Here is a 22,144-nt window from a genome sequence, read left to right on the forward strand (position 1 = left end):
ACTGAGAAAGGCTAAGAAAGCTCGTGAGTTTCCCCACTATGGTGCTAATTTCAATATTTTACAACGCTCACCTATACATATGTTCGAATAATAATCTAAAGTTGTCGTTTCTTTGTAGAACATGAGTGACCAGTCCATGGCTTCTGGGTCAGCGCAAATAAAAAACATAGTTCTAGTGGGGCGTGCAGGCAACGGAAAAAGCGCCACAGGGAACTCACTCATTAGACAACAAAGGTTCACCTCAGTAACACAAGCAACAGGTGTTACTATGACATGTCAGACATTTAGAGCTGTGACAAAAAGTGGGCCGATCATCAATGTGATTGACACTCCTGGTATGTTTATAAATTTGATACAACATTATGCTTTAGTCGTAGGCATGTGAAACCATATAATAACAATAGCTTGAAATGGGGTCATACTATGAAGACAAATGAATGAATGTGTGGTGGTATTCGTCTCTCAGTGATAGCCCATAGGTCCAGATTTCTCAATGTTATTTTTGTTATATTTTATTTTATTTGTTTTCCAATTAATTAATTTACTTACATATTATCTCTCCTAAAATTATCTTTTAATGATATAACTTTGTCTGCAACAATGCTCCCTCGGTTTCATAATCCGCATTGCGCCATTGCCTATGATTTGGTTTCCTCTCTGGTTCGTGACACAGGTCTATTCGATTTGATAACGACACCTGCCTTTATCAGCAAGGAAATCGTTAGATGTCTTGCTCTGGTTGAGGAAGGATTACATGCTGTGGTGTTAGTTTTATCCGCTAGGAATCGGATTACGCAAGAGGAAGAGTCCGTGGTTAGTACATTGCAAAGCCTCTTCGGGAGTAGAATCCTTGACTATTTGATCGTTGTATTCTCTGGTGGTGATGAGCTAGAAGAAAACAACCAGACATTGAAAACGTATTTATCCACAAGCCCTGAGTTTCTGACGGTCAGTGATTTGATAGACTATTACTATAATAAACTTGCGTTATACGTAAACGTTTCTGCTTATTAATCTATCTACGTACTTTTTATTTCAGAGAATTTTCACATTAAGTGGCAACAGAAAGGTTTTGTTTAATAATAAGACCAAGGATGAAAAAAAGAAGGATAAGCAAATCGAGGAGCTTCTCGCCCATGTTGCAGCAATTGGAAGGAAAAACGAAGGGAGACCGTTTACGGAAGAGATGCACCGTCAGATAAAGGTGATCAGTTTCTGGTTGAAACGCCTATACAGAACATATGTTATTTACAAATCTTTGTGTTTCTCAGGAAGAGACCAAGAAGCTTACGGACGAGGAAAAGAAAGCCGAAGCTAGGTATAGAAAAGAAGCAGAGAAAGAAAGGGAGAAGAAGGAGGAGTTAAGGATGTCGTTTCAACTTAAGATGGATGAAATGGCAATGATGGTACTTATTCTATACTCGTATACTTTTTATAAGAGTGTTACTTAAAATATCTAGAGGCTTAAGATATTTCTCCTGTCACATTTCGTCCTTAACAATGTGTTCTCGTCCTCTTTCAGGTGGAGAGAAAAGTAGTAAATGCTTTGGATATGCACGAGGCAATGATGCGTATAATGGAAAACATGGCGACAAGGAGAGAACAAGATCCAAAGCCGTCATGCAACATCATGTAATCGGTGTACCCAATCGAGGAAAGATTGTTGGAAGACACATGTCAAAGTCTGATTGTGAACGTTGCGCGTTTTTTTTTTTCATTTTATGTGTGCTATGTGGTTTTCTGCTTTTGTTTGCTTCCCGATTTCATAACCCTTGTAAGTAGTGTTGCTAATCAATCTAATCTTTGCTTACCGTCTTGTTACTCTTGTAATAAAATAAGAACCGTCTTGTATTTACTGTTTAGACATCCATATGTGTATTAAATCTAATCTTTGCTTCTTTTTTTTTTTTTCTTTTTCTTGTGGATAAAAGATCTGATCTTTGTTGAATCATCCAATATATGATAAACAAAGAGAGTCTCATCATAGGATAATTCATCAATTATTATCACCTCTTTAAATTTAACATATATCAACATGTCATGTAATTTTTATTATATTAATTTACTTAATGTCTATATATCGGGTCAACTCTACCAACTATGTTGCTTCTTTAATATACACCCTATACTTTTTGCCTCTTTTCTAAACATCACAAGCAATTTTTTTTCCCTATCAGACATCACAAACTATACATTATCTTTTAATTGCAACACACCGACTAAATTTACTAAACCGGTAATCACATTTTGAAAACCACGATTAGGTTAAGTGAACCAAGGAAATGAACCACGCAAACGTCTTCTTCGGAGTATAAAAATCCCAATTTTTAAGGGTTTCTCTCTTTGATCAATTTCATTGCAACAAGTAGTCGTTTCTCTCAATTTGTCTAGTAAGATCTTCTCCCTCTCTCCTTTTGTAGTTCTCTCTCTCCTTTCTAGTTTCTCTCTCTCGGCAGCTCAATTTTAGAGCTATGAACGAAGAAGACAAAAATGAGATACAACCGGACATGAAAAAACAAAAATGACAGATAAAAACCAAAAAGAAAAAGAGAGGGTAATTAGAAAAATAAAAATGACAGTGAAGCTGAAGCCGAAGATGATGAGGATGGAGTGGACGGATTTGAGTTTAAGTAGAAAATTCAGTAGTGAATTCGTTGATGAGTTGTCTGTTGGTCGTAATTAAATTCCTAACAGTTCAAATGAAGAGGAAGATCCTATGGTTTTGCGAGCTGATAGAAGTATCATAATGAGCAGAGTTGATAGATTTTATATAGATCAATATAATTGTTCTTCAATGGTGTTGAGTTTAAAGAGGTTGTCACTGATCAGTACGTTTTAAACACTGGAAATAATGTTGTTTAAGGAAGATGGGAGATGACACAGCTTGAATTCAAGTGTGGAATTGTTGGCAAGTGTAAGTGGATGGTGTAAAATAATTATAATAAGTTAAATTTGTCTATCGGTGATACAATAGAAACCCAAATTTTTCTGGGATTTTGATACTACGAAGAAGAAGACGATTGCGTGGTATCATTTCTTTGGTTCATTAACCTTAATCGTGGTTTTCAAAACGTGATTAATGGTTTAGTAAGTTTAATCACAATTTAAATTTGTTGTATTGCAATTAAAAGATAATGTATAGTTTGTGATGTTTGATAGAGAAAAAAATTGTTTGTGAAGTTTAGAAAAGAGGCAAAAAGTATAAGGTGTATATCAAAGAATCAGCATAGTTGGTGTAGTGTAGCAGAGTCGACCCCTATATATCAAATGGCTATCTGTTCTAATGGTATGAATTATTATTCTTATTTTATTAAAGTAGACTGAATAAAACCCAGATGTCGATTAGCCAGAGAGTTAATGACGGATGTCGAATACGGACCGTCATGTATGGCCCTTAGAGCCCAGTCATGGAAACTTGATGTTTCTCCGAAGGTCCAACATTTTTTCTGGCAGATTGCTTCAGGCACTCTCCCAGTGTTAGAACGACTTGCGTATAGGGGTGTCCGGTGTGATACTCTTTGCAAACGGTGTGAGTCTGCTCTAGAGACTATCAATCATGCTCTTTTCGAGTGCCCTCGCTCGCGCGATGTATGGGAGTTGTCACCGGTTTCGTTAGTTACAGATGGTTTTCCATATGCTTCAATCTATGCAAATCTAGATTTTATTTTCTGGCGGGCAGCTTCTCAGTCGGGGGAACCTAACGTAACTCTTCACCTTCCCTGGATACTTTGGTCACTATGGAAAGACAGGAATAAAAAAGTTTTTCAGGGGTTTGAGGCTGAGCCGACAGAGATTCTCCTTCAGGCGAATAATGATAAAATACTGTGGGAAGAGGCTAAATCTTATTCGAACAGTTATTTGCATTCTACGCCCCTTTTGGAGGATAGGGGGGCGTTTCCTCATTGTAAGATTGATGGTTCATGGAAAGGTTCAGATCCTCTGCAGGGTCTGGGGTGGTGGTGCTGTAGTGACGAAAATTCGACACTTCTTCTGGGAGCCCGGAGTTAGAGGCGTGGTCCCACATCTTTACATGCCGAGCTGCAAGCCTTGATTTGGGCTATGGAGTCACTTTTGGCGGCTGGAGTTGTATGTCAGAGCTTCGAGACAGATTGTGCAGAATTGGTGGCGATGGTGCAGAACCCTGACGATTGGCCAGCTTTTTCGAATCTGTTGGAGGAATTATTTTTGCTCAGATCATGCTTTCCATCCTTCTCCCTGACCAGGATTTCTCGCGAGCTCAACGTAAGGGCAGATTGTTTAGCCCGTTCTTCAAGAACTTTATTTTCTGAAATTTCTTTTGTATACTCTTTTCCTCCGGTTTGGGCAACCAATCTGGGAGTCATCTTTTAATTTAAGTAATGTTTGGTTGAAAAAAAAAAAAAAAAAAAAAAAAAAAAAAAAAAAAAAAAAACCGATATAGTGATTTTCAAAAAACACAATATGTTGAGTTTGTCACGGGAAGATTTTTTCTTAGTGACCATGACTCATTACAATTTGATATTAAGTAAACAACTGGAAAGTAAAGTTTTATAAATTAATGACATCTAGCTTGTATTAGTTTTAAAGTACTCTTTTGCTAAAGCACATTTACATAGTGAAAACATTAATAGATTAAAGATAACTTGATACAACGTGAATAAGAGGACAATATATTCGATTAAAGATAACTTATACAACGTTCATGAAACGCAGTACCAATTTTTCTTCTGCAAGAAACTCCACAGAAAAACTCCAACAAGATGATGAGGGAAATGTCTAGAAATGAAAAGAGAACAACAATTCAGATTTTGCATAATAAAAAATGATGAGCTAACAGATGCTCTTATAGAAAGTTAACAAACAGTGTTAACCGATTTATTCCCTTTTCGTGACGTTGACAATCTTATCCTGTTACGACTCCAATTGCCTTTGTATCACGTGCTTCTCATCTTCTTCTTATCTTGACCACACGTGCAGACTCCCATTATACTATATCACTTACTCTGATGATATTCAAGACCATGACAATACTAACATATTAAATCAGTTAAAGATAGATTCCCCCATAAATTTTTGAAAATTCCCAAAGAATTTAAAGATCATTCAGGCCAATTGTGGCAGAGCATTGCTAAAATGACTTTCCCTGAACTGGTAATAATGATTTGGGCAATTGACAAAAATAGCACCATTTTAAGTTTTTCTTCCATAATTAGCACATGTTTTCAAATGTTCCAAAACTAGCACAAAATTATATTTTACTAAAGAAAATATTAATAAAACTAAAACAGTGTTGAAGTCCAAATCGTGACATTGCAACCACCGTCTGTTCTCTCTCACTCTTCCTTCTCTCCGATTCCAAACCTAATCGATGATTGTGTTTCACCGATGAACCCAATCGGATCTGAATCGAAGGTGATTCATGAAGTTGAAGTCAGTGATTGAGACACCACAGAGGAGCCCAAGCATCGATAATATTCAATTTGGATGAATTTAATTCCTGTAAAAGTTGCATAATCGATGGGAGAGGAGAAGAGGAAGTTTGGTTTTTCGGTGCTAGGTCTTTTCCTTTCTATTGTCTGTTTCATTCTTCTATTTATCACCCTCCATTGCCACAATCCTCTACACTTTTGTTTGATGTGAGTCTTCGTTTTAGAGCTTTCTCTAGTGGTAGTTCTGATGTTAGTGATGGTGAAATTGAATTTAAAGATTATAATGATGTTATTGATGAAATTGGGGTCAGTGGTGTTGAATCGAGTACTAATCCTGAAGAAGTAGATAACGATCTGATCAAAGTGGTTTTAGAACAGTTTCGACATACTCAGAAACCTGCAATTATGTTCTTTTGTTGGGCTTCAAAGAAACCAGGATTAGCTCATGATTCAAGAACCTGCAATTTTTATGTTCTATTATCTGTTGGGCTGCATAGAAATTCCATGATGAGTATTGTAGCAAAGACTAGACAGTCTTGTGAAGAATTTTATTGAATTGCTGAGAAAAGGAACACATGAGGCTGCAATTGCTTGCTTGAGGACTTGTGTTGCTCCCTGTGCTTTGATGCTTACTTGGTAATGGAAAATTTCATCCTTTCTTATTATATTGTCTCTTTTTTATTGTACCCTAATCTTATGTTTTCTTAGATTCTTGATCTCTTTGTTATTATCTTATGTTTTTTCTGGGATGGTCTTGCACATAATGTTATTTGTTAATATGTTCTGCTCTTTTTTAGTTTTCACGTATGCTCTAAGATATATATGTTCTTACTTCCATCTTTTGAAAATTCAGGAAGGATTGAACGAAATTCAAGAAAGTTTCCTTGAACTTCAGAATGACGTTCATAAAAAGTTCAGGAAGAATTGGAGCTGCAATAACACTCATAATCAAAGACGAACGGTGCTCATACAAGATTGAACGCTTCAGTTGCCATATGAAATTGAAGTATTTACAGTTTGATTCTTTATATCCATATGGTCTTTGTTTTAGCATTAGGATTTTGGTTATGAAAGATAGTTTGGATGTTTTTCACCACAAGACTTGTTTTAAAACATATTCAGGAAGGTTTTGTATTAAATATCTCGATATTTTGGTAGATAGCTATGTTTTCACTGGTAAACATATAAGAAGGATTTGAATGTAACATTCAAGAAGGATTCTCATATATTTATGAACTAGGTTCGAACCCGCGGTACACCGCGGGATAGTTTTTTTATTGTATTTTGATATTCATTTTTATTTTTTTGGAACACCATATTGTGTTTTAGTATATGTTCTTATTTTTTATTGTGTTTTAATTTATTTTTATTGTATAGTGTTGTTTCTTATTTGTTGGTCGATATATTTCGTAGTTCGTATAGTAAATAAGAATATAATCTATAATCTAATTAGTTCAAAAAGAAATATACAGTGTATATAAAATAAGGTCATAATTTTAGTATTGGTTTAATAATTCAAATCAGTCATGCTAGATTCGTCCTACAACAGATTAAAGAAATTTAAACCCAGAAAACCATCCTAGTGTAATATATAGTATGTATGCATATGCTCTACTTATGTAATATCGTAATGTTATTTGCAAAAAAAGAAATAGACAAAATACATGACCCGCTTTAAAAAGAAGCATATCTTTTGATCCATATCCGATTAAACATAAGATCTAAAATAAAATAAACGACATGTTTAAGAAAAATATATAAAAAAATACATAACTGTTTAAAATTTCTTTAAATTTATATTTTTTTACTATTTTTTCAATACTTATAAAAAAATTTAGTCTAAGATTAAATAAATAATACGTATTATTTAACAATAATACTTGTAATTTAATTTGGTATCATAGTAAGTTTAATTTAAAAGATAAAACAATTAAATATGATCCACCTACAGGAAGCGAATTTTCTACATTGGTTACATCCTTTAACCTATAAAGCACAAGTCACCTGTCCAGGAAGATTGTGCCACATCAATTCTTTTTAATTTAATTTGTCAAAAAAATAAAACAAAATTTCTGGAAAAAAAAACTCCAAAGATCGTGGATAAATATTTCTGTAAAAAACAAAAAAAAAACTAACAATGGAATAAAGCCACATCAGATTATGTTGTTTTTTTTTTTAATTTAGGAAAAAATGTAAACCAGATCGTGGCAAAAAAATAGGAACTTTTATACAAAACCGTAGCAAATCTCTGAACTATTAAATAGGGTTTTGATTTGCTGTATGTGTATATTAAGCCCAAGTACAAGGCCATAAGCCCAATTTTTTGTGAACCGTGAGTTTTTGGCTTATGCACAATATATGAAGCCCACAAACATACCCTAAGCATCAAAACACGTGTGTTCACCTTTTCATCTTCCTCTCCTCTGCTCGACGAGAAGCACAACTCCACTAACAGATCCACGTTCATGGTGGTTACAACAATTCTCATCTTCTATATAAATTTTCTTCAACTTTCTCTAAACACAAAAAAAGAACCTCAAAACCTCTTCTATTTCGTTACCAAAAAAAAAAACCTCTTCTATTTTAAATTAGCAATGCACCACCAGATCAAACACGAAAACCTCTTTCAACTTCAGAAAGCTAAATCCATTTGAAAACTACAATTATCTTTGGAGGTAAATTCTTTAGCTTTTGTTCATATCTATTACTTTTTTCTTCAATGCATATTAATTATGATTTTCTTCAATGCATATCCCTCTATGCGACCTTTTAACAAAACATTTTTTTTTATATAGGTAAAGTATCTGTTCAAAATTCTAGATTCTCTACAAAGTTTGTTGAGGGTGGATCCACACCTCAAACAAGAGGCCTGACCCAGGAAAAAGCCCATGATAAATCTCCAAAGGAAGGGAGGGTATTATGGTCTTTTATATGGACGAACCGACACGATTCCCTATAAATACAGGCGTACGGCCCGCATTTCAAGGGATCGTGAAAAAGGCAGCAGAATTCGTACAGCAAGAACCAGAGCTCAGCTCGTCCAAGAAAAAGTCAACGTTTTCAAGCCTATAGCTCGGAGAGTTGACGAGCTATCAGCCCGTCGATTACTTTGTTTGTAACTCGTTTACATTGTGTTGTAGCCCGTCCTTTAGTGCCTCGGCACCGATACAATAAAGAGAACTTCGACCCTCCCTTGACCGAACTAAACATTCTAATTGTGACCAAAAGGGACATCAACAATTTGGCGCGCCAGGTAGGGGAGAACAAGTCAAAGTTTTCTGAAAAATTGAAGAACGGACCTACACCAACTAGACGAGATGACGATAGTTGACAAGGAAAGAAGCAAACACGCAAGCTCGTCGGGGGGAACAGTCACCCCGGCGACGGATCAAGCAGAGCAGATAGTCCTTCCCACGCCAGACGCTCCAAGGAAAGTTGTGACGGTAGAAAGCCCAGAAACGTTCGTCATAGCTACAAATTTGACGACCCCAGTGACCGCAGAGGCACCACAGGCGCCGACACAACTCTCTCTGCTCAACAACCAGCCCGTCTCTAGCATAGACGAGCTTTTCCGAGGAATCTTAACGCGCCTCGACCAGCAGGAAGAGCGAACAAACAACCGTTTGGATGCGCTCACTGCGGCGCAGCTCAATTCGCAAGATGAAATCAATCATCTCCACAACGCTCGGCTCACCCCAAGGAACTTCACCTCAGCAAGGACAACGCCAGGGCCGTATGTGCAGACCGGCGGATTAGAGCGTAATCCCGTCCAGCGCCTTGCCGAGCAGGGTACCGAAGTGGCAGATCGAACGAAGGATGCCGAGCTAATAGCAATAAAACAACAAATGAAAGAAATGGCCGCAATGATCCAGAAAGCGACGGATAAGGCACCCGAAGTCGGACTCATGCTCGAGGCAACACAGCGAACTCCATTCTCTCGACGACTCGCTACAACAGCGGTCAAACGAGCGGTCAAGCCAAGGTTGGGCCATTACGATGGAACGGTCGACCCACGAGACTTCTTGCTCACCTTCGGCGTGGCCCTCGGCCCATTGCAGTTCAGCCCGGCAGAATACGACGCAGGAGCTTGTCAAGTTTTCGCCGAACATTTGACGGGAACCGCCTTGAGTTGGTTCTCGAGGCTACCACCAGGATCAATCGACAGCATCAGGGAGCTGATAACTGAGTTTCTGAAGCAGTTCTCTGTTTTAATTGAGGACAAGAATTCCCACGCCGACTTATATGCCTTAACTCAGCACAAGGGGGGAATCGCTTCGGTCCTTTATTGGACGATTCAAGGAGATTTATGTCAACATCTCAATCCCCGATGCGGCCGCAATCGTTGCGCTCCGAAACGCACTATGGTATGAATCTCGATTCAAGGAGGAATTATCTTTGACACATGTCGAGACCGTGGCCGAGGCATTACTCCGAGCTGCAAAACACATTGGGCTCGAAGAAGAGAAAGCTATCAACGCCAAGAAGCATTCCTCAGAGGCAAGTGCAATAACCAGACAGCCTATAGCCGCAGCTCCAAAAGTCGATTATGTCGAGCCACGGCAGCACTTCACCAAGAACCAAGATCGAACTCGCCGAACCTTTGCGATCGGCGAAAACAAGTATATCCGGAAAGAAGGAGCTGAAAATAGCGCAACCTCGTATTGCGACTACCATCAGAGTAATACCCACTCGACAGACGAATGTCATTACCTCCAGAGGATTCTGATGGAACGATACAAGAAAGGCGCAATAGTCGTCGAGCCGGACAGAAGCAAGACAGTCCGACCTGGACGACATGATGCCAAGCGCGCTGAAAATATCGCTCGAAAGTTCGTCAAAGATTCAAAGATATTAGCCGACCAAAGTGAAGACGAGATGGAAATTCCAAACCTACTAGCTGAACGACGAGAAGACAGCGGTCACGAAAAACGACCGCATACAGACCGCAAGCCTGATCAACGTCCCCCGACTATAAGACGAATCAACATGATAATGGGTGGACTAGCCGGATGCAACGATTCGGTCAGAGCAATCAGAGATTATACTAAGAAAGCCGAAATGACGAAGTCTTGGCCGTCGCGGTTCGAGGCTGAAAGTATGCCAATCACCTTTGACGGAAAAGACCTGGAAGGTTTGGATTTACCGCACAACGACCCGTTGGTCGTCGAGCTCTTGATCGGTGAAAGCGAGGTGACGAGAATATTGATCGACGCTGGAAGCTCGGTCAACGTCATCTTCAGAGACGTCTTGGCGAAAATGGAAATCGGCGAGCGGGACATTATGCCAGAGTGTCACTCTTTGACGGGTTTCGACGGGGATCACCTTATGTCCGTCGGCACAATTACTTTGCCGATCTTCGTTGCGGGGATAGCCAGGTATTTCCGTTTCGCGGTTATCGACAAGCCGACAATCTACAACGTCATCCTCGGCACCCCGTGGATCCACAAGATGAAAGCCGTCCCATCAACGTACCATCAGTGCGTTAAATTCCCAACTTCAAAAGGGGTGTACACGTTGCGCGGCAACCAGCAAACCGCACGAGCCTGTTTTCTGATCGAGCATAAGCTTCGCACCGGAAAGAAATTATAGCAATCAAAGCAGCGAGTCGGCGACAACAGTACGTCGCCGACAGACGGAAAGCCGACTGCCGTCCAACAAGGCGTTGCCGCGGTCGAGGAGGTGAGCTTAGACGAGAACGACAAGAAACGATGCGTGAACATCGGCACAGAAATAACGTCCGCCATGCGAGACGAGTTAATACTTTTCCTCAAAACCAACATCTCAACGTTCGCATGGAGCGTGACTGATATGAAAGGAATCGACCCAAGCGTCACGACCCACGAGCTCAATGCCGACCCAACGCATAAGCCGGTCAAACAGAAACGGCGCAAGTTAGGCCCTGAACGGTCGCAAGCAGTAAACGATGAAGTCGACAAACTCCTCGGTGCCGGGTCAATCGTGGAAGTAAAATATCCAGAGTGGCTAGCCAATCCGGTAGTCGTCAAAAAGAAGAATGGAAAGTGGCGAGTTTGCGTTGATTTTACCGATCTTAACAAGGCCTGCCCAAAGGATAGTTTCCCATTGCCAAGAATCGATCAGCTCGTCGAAGCAACTGTGGGCAACGAGCTGTTAACCTTTATGGATGCATTCTCCGGTTACAACCAGATTCTGATGCACAAGGACGACCAGGAAAAAACATCATCCATCACGGACAGAGGGACATACTGCTACAAGGTCATGCCTTTTGGTCTGAAAAACGCGGGAGCGACGTATCAACGGCTAGTCAACAAGATGTTTGCCGAGCAGCTCGGCCGGACTATGGAGGTCTATATTGACGATATGCTCGTCAAATCACAGCACGCCAAGGATCATATTACTCACCTACGACAATGCTTCGACACCCTCAACAAGTATGGGATGAAGCTAAACCCGGCCAAATGCACATATGCAGTGAAATCCGGCGAATTCCTTGGGTACCTGGTAACCAGACGAGGCATCGAGGTGAACCCGAAGCAAATTAAGGCGATCATCGATCTACCACAACCAAAGAACGCCAGAGAAGTACAGCGGTTAACTGGACGAATCGCTGCTCTAAACCGTTTTATATCCAGATCGACCGACAAGTGTCTACCATTTTACCAGCTTCTCAAAACAAAGGGCAAGTTCGAGTGGACCGACGCCTGTCACAGCGCGTTCAACGAGCTAAAAAATTATTTATCGACCCCACCAATCTTAGCAAAGTCGGAGCTCGGCGAAATCTTATTTCTCTATATCGCTGTCTCGGAGTCGGCCGTCAGTGGTGTACTCGTTAAAGACGACCGAGGAGAGCAACGGCCCATCTTTTATATAAGCAAGTCACTTGACGACGCGGAAACTCGCTACCCAACAGTTGAAAAGGTCGCCCTGGCAGTAGTCACGTCGGCAAGAAAGCTCCGACCGTATTTCCAGTCACATACTGTCGCTGTCCTGTCCAACCAACCTTTACGATCTATATTGCACAGCCCGAACCAATCGGGTCGACTAACGAAGTGGGCGATTGAACTTAGTGAGTACGACATCGAGTATCGAACTCGGCCGGCTGCAAAGTCCCAAGTACTCGCCGATTTCTTGATTGAGCTGCCGTTTGGGGAGGCCGAACCAACACCTGTCGACCCGTCAGATGACCGATGGACCTTGCATGTGGACGGAGCGTCCTCTCATCTTGGATCGGGCATAGGGATTCGACTGACTTCGCCGACCGGAGAAATTTTGGAGCAGTCCTTCCGCCTTCGATTCCAAGCAACCAACAACGTCGCCGAGTACGAAGCACTCATCGCCGGTCTTAAGCTCGCTAACGGAATGCAGATTAAGCGGATACGGGCTTTTTGCGATTCCCAGCTTGTCGCCAACCAGTTCAGCGGCGAGTACGACACCAAGAGCGAACCTATGGCCGCCTACCTTAGTGTCGTTAAGATTTTGTCAAAGCGCTTTGACGAATTCGAACTCGTCAAAATTCCCAGAGGAGACAATGCTCCGGCCGACGCTTTGGCAGCACTCGCCTCAACATCGGATCCCGATCTTCGGCGAATCATCCCGGTAGAAAGCATAGATACGCCGAGCATAAGTGAAAATTACGCCGAGACGTGCCTCGCACTCCACCAACCCAATGAAATAAGGACGACTTATCGAACGATGAGGTCAGGCCGAGGGTGCGAACCCGCATCTGGCAGCGACGCGACGGATTGGCGGGTCGAAATCCGAGCATACCTAGCCGACGGTGACGTGCCAACAGATAAATGGGCTAGACGAAGATTAAAAGCCAAGGCCGCCCACTACACTTTGATGAAAGACCATTTGCTACGGTGGACGGCGGCAGGAGCCTTGTTGCTTTGCATACACGGCGACGACACCGAGCGTGTCATGATGGAAATGCACGAGGGAGCTGGAGGAAATCACTCAGGTGGCCGAGCCCTAGCACTACGAATCAGGAAGCATGGCCATTACTGGCCTACGATGATATCTGATTGTGAAAAGTTCGTCGCCAAGTGTGAAAAATGCCAGCGACACGCCCCCATTATTCATCAGCCGACCGAACTGCTACGAGCTGGAGTAGCCCCTTACCCTTTCATGCGCTGGGCAATGGACATCATCGGCCCATTACCAACTTCCAGACAAAAGCGATATATACTCGTCCTAACCGATTATTTCACTAAATGGGTCGAGGCCGAATCCTACGCAAATATCAAAGCAAGGGACGTCCAACTCTTCGTCTGGAAGTACGTAATCTGTCGCCACGGCCTCCCATACGAGATAATCACCGACAACGGCTCACAGTTCATCTCCCTGCAGTTCGAAAATTTTTGTGCAAGATGGCGAATCAAATTAAGCAAGTCGACGCCGAGGTATCCACAAGGGAACGGCCAGGCAGAAGCTACCAACAAAACCATACTCGATGGTCTTAAGAAAAGACTAGACGCCAAGAAGGGCGCTTGGGCCGACGAGCTTGATGGAGTACTTTGGTCCTACCGGACGACCCCAAGGACGTCCACTAACCAAACCCCATTCTCCCTAGCTTACGGAATGGAAGCAATGGCACCGGCAGAGGTCGGCAGTTCGAGCCTCCAGCGGACAATGCTCGTTCAGAACACCGCGCTCAACAGTCAGATGCTCTTGGATAGGCTCGACGAGTTGGAGGAAGAACGAGACAAAGCACTCCTACGAATCCAGAACTATCAACTCGCCGCAGCTAAGTACTATAACAAAAAGGTCCATAATCGGCATTTTGACGAAGGTGATCTCGTCCTTCGCAAGGTCTTTGAGAATACCGCCGAACAGGATGCCGGGAAAATGGGAGCTAATTGGGAAGGTCCATATATAGTGTCTAAGGTCGTCCATCCCGGCGTGTACGAACTCTTAACCATGGGCGGCAAACCAGTGCCGAGGTCTTGGAATTCAATGCATCTCAAGCGTTACTACTACTGAAAATCACCAAGCGAGCTCGGCTATGTGTAGCTCGTCCTTTCTATAAGTATGAATAAGCATGTAAATGTGAACTACGATCGGCTTGATCCCTCCTGATCGGGGGGTACGTAGGCAGTCCCATTCTACGGGACCCAGTCGCCAGTAATATAAAATTTCTTTTTCAAAAAATATATCTCGACATTTGCGAATCATTTTAGTTATTACCCTGGCCCGGTAATGACCCGACGTTCCGACGTATTATTCTAAGCCGAGTCGCACTCGCACAAAAAGGGTAAGCCGACTATTAACGGTCGCCCCCGGTTATTTTAAGCCGAGTCTAACTCGCACTAAAAGGGTAAGCCGACCATCACGAGTCGCACTTTTTCAAAGAAAACAAAAAGAGTGAAAGTAGAATTCTCGAAAGTAACATGAAATTTTAACTTGTTAAAAAAAAAAGAGAGGCGAAACAGTCTGATACGGGTGCCGACCCCATTACGGCACAAACCAAAAAACAAAAAAAAAAAACAAAAAAAAAAAAACAACAACAACAAACCAAAGACAAGTCATTCAATCCCTAGATCGGCGTTGGAAGGCACGTTAAATTCCAACCCGCCAATTGTCGTCTGCCAATAGCGGCACGACTCTTTCACATCCTTCAGCAGGTCCATCGGAATAGCTACACCTCGTCCAACCATGTCCTCGAGGTACGTACAGACCCCATCGACACGACTACTTTCGCTAAAGTAGTGACTCGTGCTCTCCAACTGCCTCACATAACGGCGAAGCACGTCGATACGATCGCGACAAGCTTCGATCTCCTCCCACTCCTCGAACGGCCTCCGACCAAGGGTGTCAAGGTCGCCCTGCTCAAGTGTGGGAACTACCACTTCCGCATATAGATCTTCGCGCCAGGTACGCTCTTCCACCAACCGATCCCATCGCCACTTTGGGAAGAAGAGCCCTTCATCGATCAGCGGTTCAAGACACTCCACAACCCCGTCAATACGACAGAAGTCGTAGTAACGCTCGAACGAACGACGGGTGGCAATGATGTAAGCCCTTAGCCGTTGAATGCGAGCGTTGTAATAGGCGAGTTCCGATTGAATCACCTCGTCAGACCTAACGCCGAGCTGTTCCCGCGCCCTGCGTAGCCACGCTGACCTAGTTGTCACCGGCATCAGAGCAACTTTCTTCTTCCTACAAAAAAAACAACAAGCTCAACAAACTCCCCAAGACAGGAGTGAAGGAAAACACAGACTATTTATAGAACGGGGGCACAAGTCCCAACAGCCACAAGTTTCCAAACGGCAGAAGCATTTAATGAGCCCAATAAACAACGTTTCGAAGAATAAGGCATTAAACGACCCCTCATTTAATGCCCCCAAAAGTACGAATAAAGTTTTAAGGGAGCCGACTCCCATACACGGCGCATAAAGTACGAGGGAGCCGACCCCAAAACACGGCAAAAGAAAGATAGTATGAGGGAGCCGACCCCTCAACACGGCAAGTGCGAACATGGAGCACTTATGACGCCGGATCAGCAGTCGGAGACTCGCAACCAGGAGTCAAAGGACGGGGGAGCTCTTCCGTAGGACGATCGATGGTCTGCTCTTCGATCCCACCCGCAGGACGATCGTCACCCTTTGCCTGTTCGCCTGCGTTCCCTTCAGGACCCCCGCTGCCAAACTCGCCTTCTTCCCTAACGTCGTCACCGCCTTCAGCATCGCCGCTAAGGGGGGAAGCGATCCACTCTGGAACCGGAGGAAGTGGCTCGGAATAGATCCTGGACACGTCAAAGTCAGCCTCGGTGATATCCGGGAGATCGAGATCATCAACTTCACCCTTCAGTTGAGTCATCACGGCGACAACTTTGTCCTTCAACCCCTCCTCAAGCACAGCGATTTGACCCTCGTCGACGAGCGTTTCGAGCATTTGGACATTCCCGACGGCTTGGTTGTACTCGAGAAATTTCTCCATCGACGCTTTGAATGCCTCGGCGTACCTCTTATGTTTGGCCAGCAATTTCTGAACGCGCACGGCCATTTCGTTAAAGGCTTTAATTCTCTCGTGGTAGCCGAAATCCTCCCGCCGATCTCTGAGCCTCTTCGTCTCCGAGTTGAGAGTAAGGTGCATCCTGTTGTAGGCCGCATCCGACGCCTCAAGCTTTGCCTTCAGGTCGTCCCGCTCCGAGATCCACTTGCGCCGTTGACTCTCAAACTTTGACGCTTCGTCACTAAGCCTCTGGTTGGACCGAACAGCCTCCCCTAGTTGGACCTCGAGGCGTTCAATCTTCTCTGCGTAGGACGACGCTCCTGACCGGTCGTCCTCCTGATCGCGAACGCGGCGCTCATAGCGCGAGGTTAAGCGATTGATTCGGGCGACAAGCTAAAAAAAAAAAAAGGATAAGAACAGATGAAAAGACAAAAAACAGGTTCAAAAACGAGTCGACGAACAAAAACACACCTCAAAGGAGGCTTGCGCCACATCAGCAACTGCATGCGCTTCCTTCATCTGATCAACCGAAGGCAAACGACCAGGCCCAAAATGGATCCTCCGGAAAAGTTCAGAGCAAGCTGAAGAGTCGTTCGGGAAAGGACGAGCTTCGGACGTGTGCGAGAAATCCCAGCCAAAATCCAACGTCCTTTGCTTTTTTGATGGGTCAGGTCGTTCCAGGCTAGCGTCGTCCTTTCTTTTCGGAGGACCCTTTACACCCTCCGTATCACAACCAGACCCCTCCGAGCGACGAACTAAAGGAAGGGACTGGGATTGATGTCTCGGAGGTGCGTCAGACGACTGAAGTGATCGAGAGGAGACCTTCCCGGCCGAACCAGCACCGGAGGACGAGTGATCACGTCGACCATCCAACTGGGAAGTTGGACGGGGAACGGAAGACGAGTCCGACGCTCGGCGATAACGAGCAGACGCGTTGGGAACACTCATATTCATTTTACCCATCGTCTCGGCTAAAAAAAAAAAAAAAGAGAAACTAATCAAAACAACAGAATTAATCTACAATTCGAAGAAAAATAAGAGTTGGATCGGTCACATAAGGATTACCTGTTCTTCTTCGAAGACCCGGTGGTTTCCTTGGACGATCTTTTTCGGTACCCGGCCACACGTAAGGGCAATGGAGCTTAATTGCGTCTATCTCGGCTTGCAAAGAAGAAGGGTACGGAAGCAGACACCTCGGAATAACAACTACAAAAAAAAAAAAGGGGTTAAGTAAAGCCAAAAGATACAAGTGAAGATAACTAAGCAAGAAGGATCGGCTACCGGGTGAAGGGTTCCACCCAGAAAACCAAGGGATCGACGGATCCTCCAAAACCCCCGCAGTAACTTCCAAAAAGAAGTACGAGCCTTTCCAGTTATACGTTTTGCCCTTGGCACCCTCGACGAGCGATGTCTTCTTTGCCGAAGCTACGTAATAAAGACCGGGCGTCTTCTCCCGACTCGACGGATTCAGACATGTCAGCTCTTCAAAGTGATCACAAGTAAGCGTAACCCTTGCAGCCTCGGCCATGATCGAAAGACCGACAGCATTTCGAAAAGTTGACGGGGCAAATTGGGAAATAGCCGCCTTTCGACGAGCGAAATACGTCATCAAAAAGGATGGAAGAGGGAAGGTGAGCCCGCACTCGGTGAAATATTTCTCCGAGAGACAAATAAAACCGGGAGGTGCATCCCAGTGACGTTGAAAAGATCCCGGAATCAAAATCTTTGGCCTAGTGCTTAGTATCTGGGCACTAACCGCGTCAGTCGTCACGTCAATTTTTAACTTCCCGATGCGAACTGCATCAATCGCCGCGTCAATTTTTATCGATGACGGCGGCATGTGGTTGAAACGACTGACGGTCGGCAAAGGAACGTCGTCCATATAAAGAGACGATGGGTCGTCGTTTAGGGGCTCGTCTATCAGGGACGGAACCCTACAAGGGAGCCCCGACGAGCTTGGAGCCGCCGACCCAGGAATAAGACGACGCTTCAGCTCCTCGAATTGAGCCGCGTCTGAATCCGTTGAAGACGAGTCAGAAAAAATTGGAGAACGAGTACGACGACGGACAGATCTCGCGGAGTTGCCGGATTCAGAAGTTGTAGCTCGTCGAAGGTGACTCGCGGCGGAAGAGTTAGACGACGAGGATCGAGGAGAATCCATAACGAAAGCGCGACACTAAAAGCAAAATAACGACGAGATAGGAAGAAGGGAGAATACCTGGACGATGACAGCACCAAAGCGCGAGAAGAAGATAATGAGGCAAGGGGAGAAGCGATATTTATAGGGGAAGAAGGAAGGATCTGGAAGCGTCATCATTGCCACACGCGCTCGGTGACGATACGACTTCTGGATTTCACGCGCGTCAAGCACCGCACACAACGATTCGACCCTGGGCACCGGAAACCGTTTTCTCACGCGCGACTCTTCGTTTGTCTAATAAGCGTCCTTTCATCTTTTCACAATTATTCTTCGCCTAAAGACTACGAACTAAAGGTGGAGGGGGGGGACTACTGTTGAGGGTGGATCCACACCTCAAACAAGAGGCCTGGCCCAGGAAAAAACCCATGATAAATCTCCAAAGGAAGGGAGGGTATTATGGTCTTTTATATGGACGAACCGACACGATTCCCTATAAATACAGGCGTACGGCCCGCATTTCAAGGGATCGTGAAAAAGGCAGCAGAATTCGTACAGCAAGAACCAGAGCTCAGCTCGTCCAAGAAAAAGTCAACGTTTTCAAGCCTATAGCTCGGAGAGTTGACGAGCTATCAGCCCGTCGATTACTTTGTTTGTAACTCGTTTACATTGTGTTGTAGCCCGTCCTTTAGTGCCTCGGCACCGATACAATAAAGAGAACTTCGACCCTCCCTTGACCGAACTAAACATTCTAATTGTGACCAAAAGGGACATCAACAAAGTTGTTTCTTGATGGAGACTTATCTGAGATTGCTGAATTTAAAATGCAGTAAGTCTTTTATTTTTCTTAAATTTTATAAGCAAATTCTTTGTTAAAAGGAAAAATCTTGACGATATCTTCCCTTATTTTCAACAAAACTTTGCAGGCTGGTCAATAGGAACCAGATGAAGTTCTTAGAGTTTCTCAACTCATGACACCTGATTTGAGCAACAAAGTTGAAGATTCTTTCCCATTACGTAGCTGGGAATCTATTGATCAGATTACTTAAACCTCTCAGGTGTTTGTTTTCATATTCAACTCTATTTTATATAAACTTCATATGTACTTATCCCGTAATTTTCTGACACTAACACCACTACGTACAAGCAAAGATCAGGGCAAGATGATTTATTCTCCTATTTAAATCCAGGTTAGTTGTACTTACAGTATTCATTTGCTTCTTTCACTTCTCTGGGAACGATTGTCACCGCTTGATAACGTCTGTTCCTTTGCTTCTTTCACTTCTCTGGGAATGATAGTCACCGCTTGATACCGTCTGTTCAAGTTATTGAATCAATTAGTTTCTCCATTTTTATTATATTCTGTTTATCTTTACTTATATTGATTATAATCTTTTTTTTTTCAGTTCCAAGATATCTCTCTATTACTCTCATGGTTCTCAATTTTTGGAGTGGATGAAGATGAACACACACAACCCAGAAGCAAAACAGCTGACTTACACTGAGTTTCCTAAACACTTTGTTTGGAACATAATTACTAAAAAGTGGACCAGGCGTAAAAGAAATTCAGGTGTTACTCAGATGCAATTTAGGTCAACAGCTATTGGTGATCAGTTTTACATGAGAATCCTTTTAACACATAGAAGAGGTGAAACCAGTTTTGAAGTTTTACGTACTGTTGATGGCATTTTAGATCCTACGTTTAGAGATGCATGTTCTGCTCTAGGTGTCCTTCAATAAGAAGAATAATAACAGTCAATGCGATCCATTTTCTATTTGAAGAACACAGTTGCTATGTTTTTTTTGTTTTGGTTTAATGTTTCTAATTTTCCTAAATCATGACTCTTACTCGAATTTTTAGCTACTTTTTAAAAAGTTAAACCAAGCAACGATAAATACCTTAGAGATGGAATGAAGCTGCAATAATGTCAATGGCATGTCTACTCCAATATCAACTGCATCCACTGAAGATATCGTGATTTGGTTAGACCATATATGCTAATCAGTCTACGTAAAAGATAATAGATTGAGGATAGATATGTAGCCGAAATCTGTCTTAAAATAGAAGAGCTTGAGGAGCTTGAAGGTCAAGATTATACCGTCGTCAACTTGAGCTATAACGGACATATTACGGATGTTGTGTTTGTAGTTCAAAATCCTTAGAACCTCTCAGCTGTAAAATTGACATGAAAGTTTATACGAATTGTTTATAAGTTTCAATTCCAATAGCCAGTAATCCTTAATAAAAAGAGATAAAATAAGTACATAAAAAATCGAACCATTTTGTCCAACTTTTGGTTCACAATCTGTCCAATATTCACAGAACTAAAAACAAGAAATACATAGAGTTAGCAATAGAACAAATTGACTGAAATATTTCATTCCCAAAACATAAGGTAACTAAAGAAACTGAAGAAAATATCACTTATAATCAGAGACTGAAGTTTGCCAAAAACTAAATAAATAAATAAATAATCAGAGACTGAATAGTTGAATAAAAACTGAATTAAATTAAAATCAAAACTGAATTGTCAAATCGGTTGTGATCTAATAAACCAAATCGAGTATACAATATAATAGATTACGGAGAACATTGATCAGAATAATTGATAACGTGGTTGACAGTCGCAAATTAAATAGGCATCTGTATTTCTCAAGTCAATTACTTTGTTGTCAAATTTAAGAAGTGATTCTTACTAAATTAAAAAAACTTACAAGAAAGGAAATTACCTGAACATATAACAGAGAGAGAGAGAGAGAGAGAGAGAGAGAACGGTGATGAAAGGAAAGAGGTATGGCGAAAGAACAGTGGTGAAAGAGAGAAGAAGGTATGGGCTGCGCTGGCTCAAATCGCAATTAGGTGGCATAGTATAGTTCCGACAAAGGAGAGGATTTTACATTATCTCCTTTTTCTGATTTTTTTTTTAAGTAATCTCCTTTCCTTTTATTTATTTAACAGTAAACCAAACGAGTTTTCCAAAAAAAACAAACTGAGGGTCCAAACTGAGGGTCCGAATGGTGACCGGTTTTGGTTGTACGGGAAAAGCGGTTTTGGAGTGCGGTACGGTTCAACTGCGATACGTGCGGTTTGCGGGACAAGTGCGGTTTCTATAAAATAAGCGGTACAGAATGATATTTGATTGGTGAAAAAACTATTTGCGGTTCAGTATTAATTGTGTGAATGGTAAAAAAGGAAAAGCGGTGCGGATTACATATATTATAAATAAATTTATTAATAATTAGTATTCATAAGTTATTAACATTTTGGTTCTTTATTTTTTATTTATAATTTAAATATATCATTTATGAACTTTAAATATGAAATTTTATTAAAATTAAAATTTAATCATGTATATGTTTATTCAATGTTAAAAACAATAAACAAATTCAATCATAACAAATATTACACAATAAAAAAACTAGTATAGATTATATTTTTTTCAAATCTAGTTGTTAATATATTAATTTTTTAAATAAATTCATTTATTGTTAAGAAAACTTGATTTATGGTTGTACATTCATAATACTAAAATTACTTATATATATTACATTTTGAAATTTATTTAAAGATAAAATGAAAAAATAATTTTTTTTTCTTGAACATGCATTCTAAAGTTACTTGAACAAGAGAAAGAATAAAGAAAAGATACACAGAACTTTTGTTATT

The 22,144-nt window shown here is 42.0% G+C and overlaps 3 protein-coding genes across 14 annotated transcripts; 2 read left to right on the plus strand and 1 right to left on the minus strand.

Moving 5' to 3' along the window:
- The first annotated feature begins 124 nt into the window (after positions 1-124).
- Positions 125-1,636, plus strand: LOC104757734 (immune-associated nucleotide-binding protein 1-like). Its single transcript, XM_010480501.2, has 5 exons — positions 125-335; positions 674-948; positions 1,040-1,204; positions 1,272-1,406; positions 1,523-1,636. Exons 1-5 carry the CDS (start codon positions 137-139, stop codon positions 1,634-1,636), a joined length of 888 nt encoding a protein of 295 aa, XP_010478803.2. The 5' UTR covers positions 125-136.
- Positions 1,637-4,606: 2,970 nt separating this feature from the next.
- Positions 4,607-21,431, minus strand: LOC104757733 (uncharacterized). 12 transcript variants are annotated; one of them, XM_087496231.1, is made up of 9 exons: positions 21,208-21,415; positions 20,757-20,802; positions 20,577-20,650; positions 20,377-20,441; positions 20,154-20,208; positions 19,683-19,793; positions 17,406-17,546; positions 16,812-17,311; positions 14,763-16,733 (listed from the first exon to the last, which is right to left on the minus strand). In XM_087496231.1, the coding sequence occupies exons 8-9, from the start codon at positions 17,301-17,303 to the stop codon at positions 15,873-15,875; spliced, it is 1,353 nt and encodes a 450-aa protein (XP_087352357.1). In that variant the 5' UTR covers positions 17,304-17,311; positions 17,406-17,546; positions 19,683-19,793; positions 20,154-20,208; positions 20,377-20,441; positions 20,577-20,650; positions 20,757-20,802; positions 21,208-21,415; the 3' UTR covers positions 14,763-15,872. The 12 variants fall into 12 exon arrangements, 7 of the variants coding, with proteins under 7 accessions (XP_087352357.1, XP_087352355.1, XP_087352352.1 ...); XM_087496229.1 differs by lacking the exon at positions 20,154-20,208 and having other exon boundaries at positions 21,208-21,420; XM_087496226.1 differs by lacking the exon at positions 20,154-20,208 and having other exon boundaries at positions 17,622-19,793; positions 21,208-21,391.
- On the plus strand, positions 8,726-10,997 carry LOC147923636 (uncharacterized). Its single transcript, XM_087496504.1, has 2 exons — positions 8,726-9,613; positions 9,708-10,997. Exons 1-2 carry the CDS (start codon positions 8,726-8,728, stop codon positions 10,995-10,997), a joined length of 2,178 nt encoding a protein of 725 aa, XP_087352630.1.
- Positions 21,432-22,144: the final 713 nt, after the last annotated feature.

Source organism: Camelina sativa, chromosome 17 (genome assembly GCF_030686135.1).
Source record: "Camelina sativa cultivar CO46 ecotype springtype chromosome 17, ASM3068613v1".
NCBI classification, from domain to species: Eukaryota; Viridiplantae; Streptophyta; class Magnoliopsida; order Brassicales; family Brassicaceae; genus Camelina; species Camelina sativa.

Bases quoted from the DNA above. Each gene is read 5' to 3' on its own strand.
- LOC147923636 (XM_087496504.1), top strand. From the start codon at position 8,726: ATGACGATAGTTGACAAGGAAAGAAGCAAACACGCAAGCTCGTCGGGG. The intron at 9,614-9,707 runs GTTTTAATTGAG...GGACGATTCAAG, and splicing joins AGTTTCTGAAGCAGTTCTCT to GAGATTTATGTCAACATCTC.
- LOC104757733 (XM_087496227.1), bottom strand. From the start codon at position 18,501: ATGGATTCTCCTCGATCCTCGTCGTCTAACTCTTCCGCCGCGAGTCAC. The intron at 17,312-17,405 runs GTAATCCTTATG...TTTTTTTTTTAG, and splicing joins GGGTCTTCGAAGAAGAACAG to CCGAGACGATGGGTAAAATG. The intron at 16,734-16,811 runs GTGTGTTTTTGT...TTTTTTTTTTAG, and splicing joins TGGCGCAAGCCTCCTTTGAG to CTTGTCGCCCGAATCAATCG.
- LOC104757734 (XM_010480501.2), top strand. From the start codon at position 137: ATGGCTTCTGGGTCAGCGCAAATAAAAAACATAGTTCTAGTGGGGCGT. The intron at 336-673 runs GTATGTTTATAA...TTCGTGACACAG, and splicing joins CAATGTGATTGACACTCCTG to GTCTATTCGATTTGATAACG. The intron at 1,407-1,522 runs GTACTTATTCTA...GTCCTCTTTCAG, and splicing joins TGGATGAAATGGCAATGATG to GTGGAGAGAAAAGTAGTAAA.